The following is a 13,102-nucleotide window of genomic DNA, read 5'->3' on the forward strand; positions in this document are numbered from 1 at the left end:
CTGGTGATTTTGGAAAGTAAAGAAAATGTTGTAGACATCGTGACCCCTGGTTCCTCTCACCATCGCTGTAAAGAAATCTGAGTTTGTACGTTTCTTTACCAATTAATTATTTCACATCAAACCCTTTTGAATGACTTTGTTTACATCGTAACCATTTCATTCTGCAGAATAATCGGTGGAGTTCCTCTTTAGGGTCATGTCAGTGTGGTTTATGACAGTGTTGTTTGCTGACTATAGAAATGAACAAAACTTCACTGTGCAGCTGAAAGCAGTGGGCAAGCATTTTAGACAACAGACGTGTCAATTTCTGACTCCCCTTCATGTACAAACATGTCACACAAGTGTATGAACGTTGAACCACATTAACCACATCTTAAAGAAGACATGGATGCAGTTTGAGCAGGCTAGAGAACGTTTTGTGCATGTATTTACAGAAAAGGTCTGAATGACTATTGACTTCTTTACATGATGCTAATTAGTGGCGTTAGTACTACCTTCCTTGTTAGATACATTAGCACTGTAGCTTTAGTGCTTGAGTACAATTGTAATGAAACACAGAACACCAGAAGACAAACAGGAAAACACAAATGTAGACAACAAAGAGGAAGGCAGGGTGAAGTTATACTGAGAGGGTAAGATTATGTTTGCGATAAGCTGTAACCTAGACACAAGAGATGGGTTTTGAGATTTGTTTTAAATATAGAAATAGAACTGGACTGCCACACGTAGAGGAGTTCCAGAGACGATGAGCAAATCTAGAAAACTCATGATCGCCAGATCTATGAAGGTTGGATGGAGGAATGGTTAAATAACCTGAAGATGAGTGGAGAGTATAAGTTTATAAGGAGACGATCAGACAAGGAGGGAGGAGTTCTAGACCATCTGAAGCTTGAGAAGGGATGAAGAGCTAATGGCTGTAAGGAGAGAATTAAACTAGTCCAGCAGCAGAAAGAGCGAGGAATGGTGGAAATTTTGTCTAGACTGCATAGATGAACAAAAACGTTTTACAACAGAGCGGACACGACGATTAATGCGAGAGTTGAGTCAAGGATGACATGCAGATTTCTGAACTGAGGAGAAGGAGAGACTACTATATCATCAAGAGTTAAAGAGCCAGGTTCTTTTAGCCAGATTTGGTTCACATCCAGTGAGAAGGGGTGCAGGCTGACCACTACTTAACATTAGAAAGTTATGTTTAATCTCAGATAAAGATTTTGTCTGAGAGGTAGATTTTCAAAGAATTTGGCCTTGAGGTAAATCTGGGTGTCATCAGCGAAAGTCCAGTCTACAGTGTCAAACAATCTGCCGAAGGGAGAGTGTGTAAGCGATAAAGAGCAGAGGTCCAAGGACTGAACCCTGTGGGACCCCCAGAGTGACACAGCTGATGAAGTAAAGACAGTGGGTGAAATAAACTGCTTTCTTTCACTGAGATAAGAGATGAACCAGTCCAGCACAGAGCCAATGATGCCCAGCTCATGGAGAACAGAATGACACACCATGTTGAAGGATGCTCTCAGATCTAGTCAAATAAAAATGCTAAGGGCTCTGCATCTGCAAATGTAAGAAGGTCATTAAGAACTTCGGTCAAGGCAATTTCAGTACAGAAACCAGACTGGAAAGGTTCAAAAGATTACTGAAAGAAAGAAATTTAAAAATTCTTAAGAAGAACTTCTTAAGTATGGAGCTAAGAAGAAAATGCATTTTAGAGAAGATTTTCTTTCTTAAGACACTCTTGTGAATGAAAGAAGAATCAACAGTTATAAAAGCAGAAAGGCAAGGAGACAACAAGGTACTAGATAAGAGATTTGTGTTTACAGAGGAAGAGAAGAGTGTACTAGTTGAGAAGGGCACTAAAGAGCTACCGATCTTGGCCATTTTTCTTTTGAAGAATCACAGGAAAGAACTGAATAGATTAGGGGAGTCAGCTACATTACTCTCTGGGGGATTTAAATAGCTTAGTGACTGTTGTAAAGATATGAAAGTGGTTAGTGCTAGCACTATTGATGAGACTGCAGCAGCTTGTTGACTAAGCAGCACACACAGCATCTCTAGAGGCAGACGTGTTGTTTATAAGCTTCAGCATGAATTGAAAGTTTTGATATCTTATACAGTCCAACTGACCTGCTTCATACCCACCAAATTCACTGTACAAATCTTTCCAAATGTGCTAATGAATTAAGACAGCATTCAGCATAGTAAACTTCAGGAGAGGGAGGAGCAGAGCTAGGAGGAAAAGCTATAGGGATGAACTGGGTAAGAAGAGAAGGGGCAAAAAAAAATTAATTCTATGGTGAGGAAATAGGCAGAAGAATACATAGAGAATGAAATGAGCTTAGGATAAGAAAGTGAGTAAACATTTGACAACAAACATCTCGGCTGATAGACCACATACGGAATAAATGGGTATTTAACTGTAAATTTAATTTTTCACCAAAGTGTTGATACACAGAAAGAAAGGGAAACATCATAAAGTCTGAAATGAGAAAAATCTAAGAGAACTTTTCTAACTCATATCAGTCCTACTGTTGCATATTTCACAAAGACTTCTCAAGGCATTCAAGATCACAAGTGCGACCTCCAAAGAGACCAACGTTCAGGCTCCAAAACATAGACAGTGTCAGTCTGACGCTGTGATTAAAGTTGCAGATTAGGATAGATCTACAGACCCTTTTTCATGCTTGTACACCAAGAACCTGCCTAAAGAAGCTGCACTTCTCTGGATTCAGCTCAGCAGGCCGATCGATGCCCTATCACGCAGCTATAGGTCGTTCTTCTGCATAATTTAAAATGCTCACTTCACTGCACAACTTATTCCAAGCACTGAACTTTTCTGACAGTGCAGCTTAGCAGCTGGAGAAGAGAAGATGGGAGCGACATGAAGAGCTGCGAACTGCATACTCAATGAAATCCAGAGATAATTGTCTTGAACTTGTCTTTTTTCCCCATAAACAGGCCTCTGTAGAGAGCAGAGGAGCTGAGAAATTGGTTCATTGAAGTTGCCACACTAGTATAAAAGAATAATTATCTAAAAAGGTCTTTTCATGTTAATTGGATCCAATGTTACCAGTTGGAGTGTGTGATCTGATATGATATCCACTGACAAATGGGAAATTTTAATTATCATCATCAGCCCAGTACTGGAGTTACAGTTAGCTTACTGCCTTAACAACTGATAATTTAGCACCCTGTTTTTTTGCTGGTTGATGGACTGTTATATGGTGAATAACAGTACAGCTCCACAGATCATGTCAAGGGCTTGATTCCTCATCCAAGCAGGCATATCATAATAAAAGTCCTACATAAAAGACTTCTAATGCTACATAAACCTACCATTGTAGGTCACTCCAGTTAAGGGCATAAACTATGTGAATGTTCACAATAAGTGTCATGAATGACTTAGCTACCCTAGAGCTGATTATATAATTCAAAATGCTATATGATTATTTTAATGTCAATACTCCATGTCTCACATTTTAAGTATAGCAACGGTTCAATATACATAATAACTGAAGTTCAACTGAGCCTGACGGATATGAAAAATCTGCTGCTGAAAAATTTAAACCATTTCAGTCTGTTTATTGATAAAGTTAGGCAACTGGTCGTCTAGTAGTAGTAGTAGCCTCTTTATAGGATGGAACAGAAGCAAAAAAAAAAAACCATTAAAATGCTCAGAATAGACACACATATGAAGGGTGTCTGTTCATCTTCTAATTGTAAACAGTTCTCATAAACATCAGTGTTTTATCGACAGGATTTTTACCAAAAGCGTGAAATCAGCAGATTAATGTTGGTCTATTTTATTGATTGACTGACATACAAGCGTTAAGCAGCATGACTGCTATAATACAATGAACTGTTGAAATATGATTCATACACACCTTTAGTCCAGGGTGAAGGGGTCTCCAAATGAACAGATTGTAATAGAATCTAATTAAACACTGTTGTTGGAAGCTGTGGCCATATAAGACCATGTCCAGCTTGCCTGCAGTCAGGCCAGTGCAAAAACCCCAAGCCTGTCTGCCTCTCCACCTGCACAATCTGGCAATATCCCACTTAACACACCATGGACAATTCTATAACACATGACAAAAATCAAGCCCTACTGTTTCACTTCCAATTCTGTTTTTTCCACTTTCATTATAGACACATATTCTCTTCACTTCCCTCGGTGACTTGAAATAACTGGTCTAAAGATATAAGTATAAGTCACCAACAAGAGATCTGCTCCATCAAGCTTTCAGTCTTTTACAGTTTTAGCACACTCACATCATTAACAGATGCAGCTTGTTCACTAGTGGTCTTCAACAGGGATGTACTGATCAACACTGTAGTATCAATACCTCTGATCTAAATGTTTACTTTTGACAAAAAAAAGTCATTGATGCAACGCACAACTCTTATAAAGCACTACTGCTACTGAAAAGCTAACAGTGCCCCCTTGTGGAAAATCTTCAGCCTGATAAACATGAGTGAGTGAGTTACAAGCCAGGTTTATGAGCTGTTTCGTTTCTAAACATATTTTGCTTAAATCCAAAGAAATAATACCAGATATCATTCAAATTTGTGTTTAAGAGCAATATAATGCTTTACAATGCAACAATATTTGGGTACGCATGCATGTATTGCACTGTTTCGGCAATCGACCACCGGCAGTATCGAGCACAAGAGCAAGTTGAGTCTCAAGTGAGCGAGTCCAAGTTTCTAATCTCTAAGGTGTGAGTCTGAATCAAATCTCAAGTCTCTGAGGTGCTAGTCTGAGTGAAGTCTCAAGTCTCAGGTGTACATGTCTGAGTCGGGTCTCTGAAGCATAAGAAGACTCTGAGGTGAGTCTAGAGTCTCTGAGGTCTGAATCTGAGTTGAGTCTCTAATTTCTAAGGTGTGAGTCAGAGTCAAGTCTTTGAAACATGAGTTTGAATAGAATCTTGAGTCTCGGTTGTACAAGTTCAAATTGGCCCTTGAATCTCAGAGGTGAGAGTCAGAGTTGAGTCTCTGAGGTATGAACCTGAGTCAAGTGTCTCTGACTTACAAGTCCAAGTTGAATCTCAGAGGTGCAAGTCTGAAGCATGAGTCGAGTCTGGAGTCCAAGTCAAGTCTTTGAAGTGTGAGTCCAAGTTCAGTCTCAAGTCTCTGAGGTGAGAGTCCGTGTTGAGCCTAGAGTCTCTAAGGTAGGAGCCAAGACTAAGACTAAGAAGAGGCTAAAACTGTAAACAGGCTGGTCTGCATTTATGTGTATTGCTTTTAAACATTTTACCATACCCTTAACTCACTTAACTTGATAGAAATCACGGATGGCTTAAACGACTGACCAAAATGTCATAAAAAGGGTCTTAAGTGCCCTACAGAGAAGCACCAAGTCATGCACCACTAAAACCTTCTCCTAATTGAAGAATGTTCTATATCCCATCAATCTTCTGCATATCTGTTAGCTTTCTTTTCTACAGTTTTATGTTCTAAACAATTACTGTCAGTACTAAGGACTTTCCCTGTTATTTGTCACTTGACAAAGATGCATTTCTGTTTTCATCCAACCACATTTAAGACTCTGTTTCGCAATCCAAGTCTTGGGAACCTCATGTATTGCACATTTTTGAGCTTTCCCAACAGCAATATGGTTCTTTAGGCCCTTCATGAGTCTGTCATGCGTTAGAGGAGCAAAGCACGCACAGTTCGCACAAGCCTCAAGTGTAGCAACAGTTCAGTATACATAATAACCACCGTTTCAACTGGGCATGACTGACATGAAAAATCTGCTACTGAAACAATTTAAACCATTTCAGTCTGTTTAACCATAAAGCTAGACAACTGGTCGTCTAGTAGCAGTAGCCTCTTTATAGGATGGAACAAGAGCATAAAATCATTAAAGTGCTCAGAACAAAGACACATATGAAGGGTGTCCGTCCGACAGGATTTTCACCAAAAGCATGAAATCAGCAGATTAATGTTGGTCTATTTTATCAATGAAAGGATTTGTCAGTCTTTTGTTTCAACATGTTTGACATCATCATGGGCATGATATGCAATAACTGCACACATAAACCTCTCACATGAATTACAAAACTATCTGAGCCATACCAAACTATCTGAGTCTAGTACAAAAGTCAGAGATCATCTATTACGTGTTTCATTTCCATTCAAAATGACTAAATACAATTTACTCATCCATCATTTGCTTTTTTAACAGCTTCTATTTTTTTTTCAGAAGGCCTGCTTTCAGTTTTTCAAAGAAACCTGCAGGATATTTTCCACACCTCCAAAGTTCAGCCTTAGAGGTTTCAATTGTTTTCCCCTTTTAACAAGCCCAAATACATTCAATGATATGTTTTGATGGTCTTCCAGGTCTTGCAGGTGGTTGTTAGGAGACCCACTCTTTTTCTCATTTCATAGGTTTTTAGAAGGCAAGTTTGGGGACCTCCTGTTTTTCACTTTTTTCTTTTGACTTTCTCCTTCTCTCTGCAAGTGGATTATCTAATAGCTAATCTCCTCAGAAAATATCTCCAGAAAAATGAATAACTTGTACCTAAAGGTGGTTTTGACTGGAAATTAAATAAATGAAGGGGTGGTCTCTGACTTTTGCCCAGTGTTTTATGTGAATGAAAACAATGTGTGTTGCACTGACCCTGCAGAGCTCCTGGTTGAGTTGGTTCCACTGCTCCCCATAAGTCTTCTTTAGCTGCTGCTTGTCTCGGATGAGGAGTGTGAGTTTGCTAAGGGGACCCACCGTTAGATCCTCTGAGTGCTTCCGGAAGATTCGACTGAGATTCTCTGTCTCATTCACCATCACGTTCCATGACTGTTTTGGAGACATTTAAAACAATAGTTGAGCAAGTAATCAAATATACACAATTTTACCATTTTTGCCAAATGCAGTCGATGCAGCCCAGACATGTTTGGTGTTTGAGGTTGGCTTCTTTAGGTTTGCACGAGAGCTCAACGTTGCTAATAAGTAAAAGAACTAATAGCTAAAACAGCAGTAGCAGACCCATTGTTAACTATTGTAAAACCTATGCTGGCTAACTAACAACATTAAGGGGTAAATTGCACAGATGGTGCCCTTAATAGTATATAACATACAAGAGAGGCTCTTGAGTGCATTTAGCACTGTTTAACTGTTTAAGGGTTAAGCAATATCTAGTAATTTTTTTTTAGCTAGACTTTTATATTAATCTGAGAAGAAAAAAAACATTGAGAAATCACTAATCCTGTATGGCAAATACTTGCACACTAGCTTAATTACTTAGATGCATACTCTATTTTCATAGATTTATCTGAAAAATAAAGCTTTCCCCAGCCTAGGTGGTTTCACTCCTTCAATCCCCAAAAGCTACAATGAGAAAACCAGTTGTGTTTGAGGAAACTAGGCCAAAACGTTTGGCAGGTGCTTTAAGGAAGACGCCACAGCTAACTTTCCACCTCAGGGACAGAGCAAAAGCCATGGGAAAGCCCACGTCCCAACCTCTGATGAAACAGACTGTAACAGCGTTTATTGGCAGAAGAAAGCATGGGAATCTTAGCAGTCACCAAGAAAGTGATGATTTAAATAATCTGTGAGGCTATAACAACCTTGGCTCAGGACTCTGCTCAAGGCTTTGGAGGTGAACCAAATCAATGCGCTTCTTTATTCAGCATCCCTTCAACAAACTCCCAGAGGCAGCAAAATGCACTCAGCCCTCAAAGTGATAGCAAAGATTTAGGGTTACTTTTAGCTTATTAGCCCATACCTCAACATTAACATGCATGACTGGCTCATCTAGAGAATGACAAAATGAAGTCTAGCAGGGCCAAGTACCTTATTGAGTTGGCTAATGTAGTCTAAGCCTCCTCCAGGCTGAGGGCCCTCCAGCTTCTCCACCATGGCTGCCATCTGGTGCAGCTGCACAGAGAACTCCCGGTCACTTTTGGCCCTCTGGGACATCCACTTCTTCATGACCTCCATCAGTCGCAGCTCGGAGTCTTGCAGACGCAGCAGAGCCGTGTGGCCCTGATTGCACCACAGATCCTCCCCGAAGCCCATCCTCAAAGTAAACTATAAACAGCCTGCAGAAACAGAACGGGCAGTTCTGCTGTGGTCACCTTTGGCCAGAATTCAAAGTGAAAGTTTACCCATTGCTCCAAACATACTTGACCAGGATGGTCGGTGTCCAAAGATGTCAGCTTTAGCTTTGCACTGGAGCGAACTTATAGCGTCTTATACCTCACAGGAGTGTTTCTATATTCACAGGGCTCTATGCTCCTTCAGATCTTTACACAACACATCAAACCTCAATGTGACACAATAAGGAAACTGATGAAGAAAGGTTATGGCTCTTCGGGTCAATGGAGGTGATACAGGGATCAACAAGGACCTGGTTTTTCCAGTCGGTAGGAGGTGGCTAGCTTCAGTAAGCTAAATAGCTTGCTTAGCAAACTTTGCAAAGCAAACCATTTTTTTTCTGAGAAGTCAGACTGCAGAACACACTTCCTTTCTGAATAACTGCACTGTCTATTTAAATGTATTGTAAATATGGTGCATTGCTCTTCCTTTTTCTTGCTAATTAGCCCTTAGCTGGCTAACTAGCACGTTAGCAGAGTAAAGTAACAAACTCACACCTGCAGGAATGTATAACAGATGAAATAGTTTAGTAGTTCGCCACATTAAGACCAGCTTTAAAGACATAACGAGTGTTACATCAGATCACAACGATATCTGGGCAAGTTCTGCGCCTGAAAGGTTTGACAAACATGACTGAGGCGACTCGGGGCTAAAACCTAGGGGGCTAAAACACTGAGGCGTTTCATTGACCAAAATTCCTAACACAGGGCCAGGGGAACATACAGCCGTTTTCTATACATAACATGAGAAAAGAAAAGGGATTAGCCCTGAGAAAAACAACATGCTTACTCATCAAGTGAAATGATTTAGCCACGGAGTTTGCATAATGCTAAGCTACTGGTCATAATCACTTCTTAGCAACATCAGGTGGTTTGCGTAAAGGGGAAATTGTATAATTAGTAAGGAACCAGGACATCAGAATCTTATCAGTGTCAAAAGATAATTGATTGAGTCGCCAGATGCTTAGATCTAAGGAATATTTTACATTGATATATGATGGCATATTTATTGTACTCCAGAAGAGCAGAGGAGTCAGGCGACTGTGTTGAAATGCCCCCTTTTATTCATTTTATACCATTCGCCACCCTGTTTCTCTCCGATTCTAATCCAAGTAGATGTAGTCTCAAGCTTTACATTTCATGAATATTACTGTATCAGCATCAGCCCACAATTCCCATATCATTGCATTCCTATAAATCTGATTTGTGGCCAGATCATACTTTCAAAAGAAATACTTACACTGTGCTCACATTCTGACAATGCTATTAGGAAAGGTAATCCCCTCTTTGCCTTAACTTTTAATCTTTCCTGCCTTCTAGACTCGCTTAGTCAACCCATCAATCAAAAATGAGGAGTTTGACTATTAATAAATGCGAAAATGCCTTGCTAATTCCATTTAAATCACATCATGCACATCAAAACATATGTGGCTCAGACCAGCTTTAAATCTCTAATTTAACACAGATCAATCAGAGACGGCTTGACGAAATGAATCAGTTTGCATATCTTGGCACAAAATAAATCCTGATAGGAGCTTAATAAGAGCAGTTGTTAAGTCTTTCGCTTCCTCAAGTGCAATTCAGGACAAAAGAGGATGTTGTGTACAAGCAGAACTTCCTTCATTACTGCAAAACCATGCACTACACTACATTATCAATATGAAGCACTCAAAATGTATGACTATTTGGGAAATGGGAAATACCAACAGGGAAAACACCGTTCAGCACAAAATTTACTGAAACTTTATTTGATTTTATATGATTTTCATTCCAAACTCACTAGCCACTTCCACTTCCGGCAGTCCAAACTGCTGAAAACCTTTAAAGGATATGGTTTCTTTTAAAACCAGAAAGACGAGCGTCTTTCAGCTCGCACAACAGCTTACACGTATTAATAAATCAATAAAATAATATCAATAAATCCCGTCAAAGTCTGCGAGTTCAATTAAGAGAACATGAAGTACTTTGAAAAAACAATCCCAAATCATGATGGACTGACTCCAAGGGGGGAGAGAACGGCCCCCCATCTCTAGGTTGCTTTGTCCTGCAGGGTTCGGTGGTGGTTAGTAAATTGAAACTCTGCTAGACCATTTCCTCGCAACATAAGCAGCTTTGACCATTGCTCGCCCTTTACCGTGAGCAGGTTTGGATCCATCTGAAGTATATGCAGCTTCAGCCTAGTCAACGAACGCCATGAGCAGCATGTGACATTTAGTGACAATATAACTAATGATATCATTTTTGCTGAACACTGTGGCTAAAAAATTTATATCAGGGGCAATGAGGCTTACAGTTTCACTTCACGGCCTATTAAGTGTCCTTATATAAAATTGCTCTATATTGTAATGCTGCTATGCAAAGGCTATTATCTACCCATGCCATTAAATCCTGCATTTTTCACATTTCTTGCATAATTAAACGGTGAACATAACAAAAGCATTCAAAGTGGTTTGGTGTGAAATGCTGTGACCTAGAGAGAACTACAGGAGTCAGGAGTGCTCACAGTGGCAGTGATGTGAACCAGATGTCCGCCACTATTATATGAAATGGTTATGAATTCACTGCTTAAGGTCACTGTTTTACAGGAGCTCTGTGATAGTCTTTTGGTCTTTGTGACAGTCTTTTGAAGGGTGTTCTTAAGCAAAATAGCCCCCAGAGAAAATTATTAGGTGTCTCTTTTTTCTTCACCCCAGGTTTTACCATCATCAATGTTACGTATAAAACTCAGAAGACAAGTAGCTTCACTGGTGGATCTGGACAGTACATAAAATGGCTCTTTTAGTGTTGTACCCATCGCGGCCCCTGGTTCCTATCACCACCACTGTAAAGAAATCAGTCTTTAGTTTCTCTGTAAACGAATCATTTCACATCAGACCACCCTGAATCACTTTACCCCTCAGCCACTGAATTATACAGAAATTTTTAAAATTCGGTGTTATTCCCCTTTAAGCCATCAAGCCCAGTCCAGGATCTTTAGTGTGCATCTGCAGGAGCGAATTAGCAACAGCTGCTGCCAAGAGCGGATTTTTGGATCACAGCTCATCTGCAGGGCGTTGTTTTAGTGACCGTATCATCCCCCCCTTCTGATCGGCGCTGAACCCAGCTCACCTCCTCGGATTGTCTCTCGTAGTGAATTCGCTCCTCACGGCGTCTGCGGGCGCCGAGCGTCCATTAAAAGCGCTGAAGAGAGGAACGCCGTTCAGAGCGAAAGCGGGGTTTACAATCAGTCTGACAGCCGCGCCGCCAACTGCGCGATAGCTGCAGCTCAGTGTGGACAGCCTAGCCAGCCGAGCACGAACCAGGAAGCGCTCTGAGCTCCGAGCGGCCGGTCAGGTGCACGATTAGCAGCTTTTACTCTCTGACTGGAGCGCACACGCGCACGCACGCACACTTTGTCCGGCCACCTACCCGGTGGGGACCTTGTAGACACAGTATTCTCGTCAACCGACCCCGTGAGGGAAATGTTGCCAGATATGTTAAATTTCAGTTTTCTATCATTTGCAATGGTTGTGCCTGTGGGGACCAGGGAACTGGTCCTCACCGCGCAAGAGGTGCCCACGGGTTTGGTGTGCAGTCAGGTCTTGGTCCCCACCAGTACATAAAAACAAGTGCGCACACACACACACAGAGTGCAGAGTACTTAGAAATATTACAGAGTAATAGAAATCTACAGAAAAATAACAAAGCAGGGATAAAAGACCAGTCCAAAGTTTCAACCATGCAGTTTTTGTGTGTCCAAGCAACACTATAACTACACTATACCTTAATATACACCCAAAATCGTATCTGTACGTTGTGTGAATTCATGCACACACATACACATATACACCAATCAGGCATAACATCATGACCACCTCCTTGTTTCTATACTCACTGTCCACTTGATCAGCTCCACTTATGGATAGCTGCACTTTGTAGTTCTAGTTACAGACTGTAGTCCATCTGTTTCTCTGATACTTGTGTTAGTGTGTACAACACACACTAACACACCACCACCACCACCACCAGCACTTCAGAGTAACTGCAGTGCTGAGAACACATATGTATGATACATATACATTTTCTATTAAGTAGCTTTTAGAGGAATCAAAATAAGTATGCAGAAATTTTGAAAAAAATCAGCATACTTGCCCTTTAAAATCACTCTTCTGCTTGAAATATAATTTGTGTGCTTTATGCAATGCTTCTTCTTTCCCCCTGCTTATTTTAGAAGCTCCTTGGGAAAAAAAAAAAAAGGAAAACATCCACAGCAGGATTTCCACCAATTAAAAGATTCAGCACCACTACAGCTGGCCTAAATTTCTCCCTGGCCCATAGAAGTAGATGGGAATTTTTTTTTTTTTTTTTTTAAATCGGGATGAGCAGAAAGATTTCAAATCAGCTGCCACTTCCTCTGCAAGCTGTTCAGCACCCATAAAAAACAAAACAAAAAAAAAACAAATGGTACACGTAGTTGGTGGACATTTGGAAGGACACTTGGGTAAATAACTATTGTCCTGTACTAATTACAGTAGCTAAACAATGAAATGTGAACTGAAACTAGGAACACTGATGTTTGCTTTTTCACCAGCCCATTGTGCACTCTGCACTGTTCACAGCTGAAAGGGTGGTCGTCTGTGCCTGTAAGTGAAATGTGGAACTGACAATCACTTGTCCAACTACTTATGTCAAAACAACCTTAACCTCAACAGGATGCGAGAGGGTTCAAGCAGAACAGCTGGAAGTAGTCTCAGTGTGCCAGTCTTGTTCTTTCAGCTCAGCAGAAAAATGGAATAGTTAAAAAAAAAAAAGCCAATGCATTCAAAACTGAATGATTAAAGGGCCCATATACTACAATTTCCATGCTTTTCTATAACACTTGCCTGGGTTTAAGTACCAAAATGAGTTGTAGTCCACTTTAAAATGACCATTTTCCATCCTCTTAATCCCTGAGGATTAAACAAGCTGCTTTTTTGTTACTGTTCCTTTAATACTGACTATGTGAATAATCTCTGCTCTGATAGGCTGTACTATG

General features: G+C 40.4%; 1 protein-coding gene across 2 annotated transcripts in view; it reads right to left on the reverse strand.

Annotated features, from left to right (window-relative positions):
* fes (FES proto-oncogene, tyrosine kinase) overlaps positions 1-11,424 on the reverse strand; it is a 41,604-nt gene extending 30,180 nt beyond the window's left edge. The window contains exons 1-3 of one of the 2 annotated variants that reach the window (XM_017699532.2): positions 11,197-11,424; positions 7,787-8,034; positions 6,617-6,790 (exon numbers count right to left, since the gene is read on the reverse strand). In XM_017699532.2, coding sequence (XP_017555021.1) covers positions 6,617-6,790; positions 7,787-8,011 — 399 coding nt within the window. In that variant the 5' untranslated portion in view covers positions 8,012-8,034; positions 11,197-11,424. The remainder of the gene's footprint in view (positions 1-6,616; positions 6,791-7,786; positions 8,035-11,196) is intronic. The other variant, XM_017699533.2, reaches the window with a different exon arrangement.
* Between the last annotated feature and the right edge of the window lie 1,678 nt (positions 11,425-13,102).

This window comes from Pygocentrus nattereri, chromosome 15 (genome assembly GCF_015220715.1).
Source record: "Pygocentrus nattereri isolate fPygNat1 chromosome 15, fPygNat1.pri, whole genome shotgun sequence".
In the NCBI taxonomy this organism is placed as follows: Eukaryota; Metazoa; Chordata; class Actinopteri; order Characiformes; family Serrasalmidae; genus Pygocentrus; species Pygocentrus nattereri.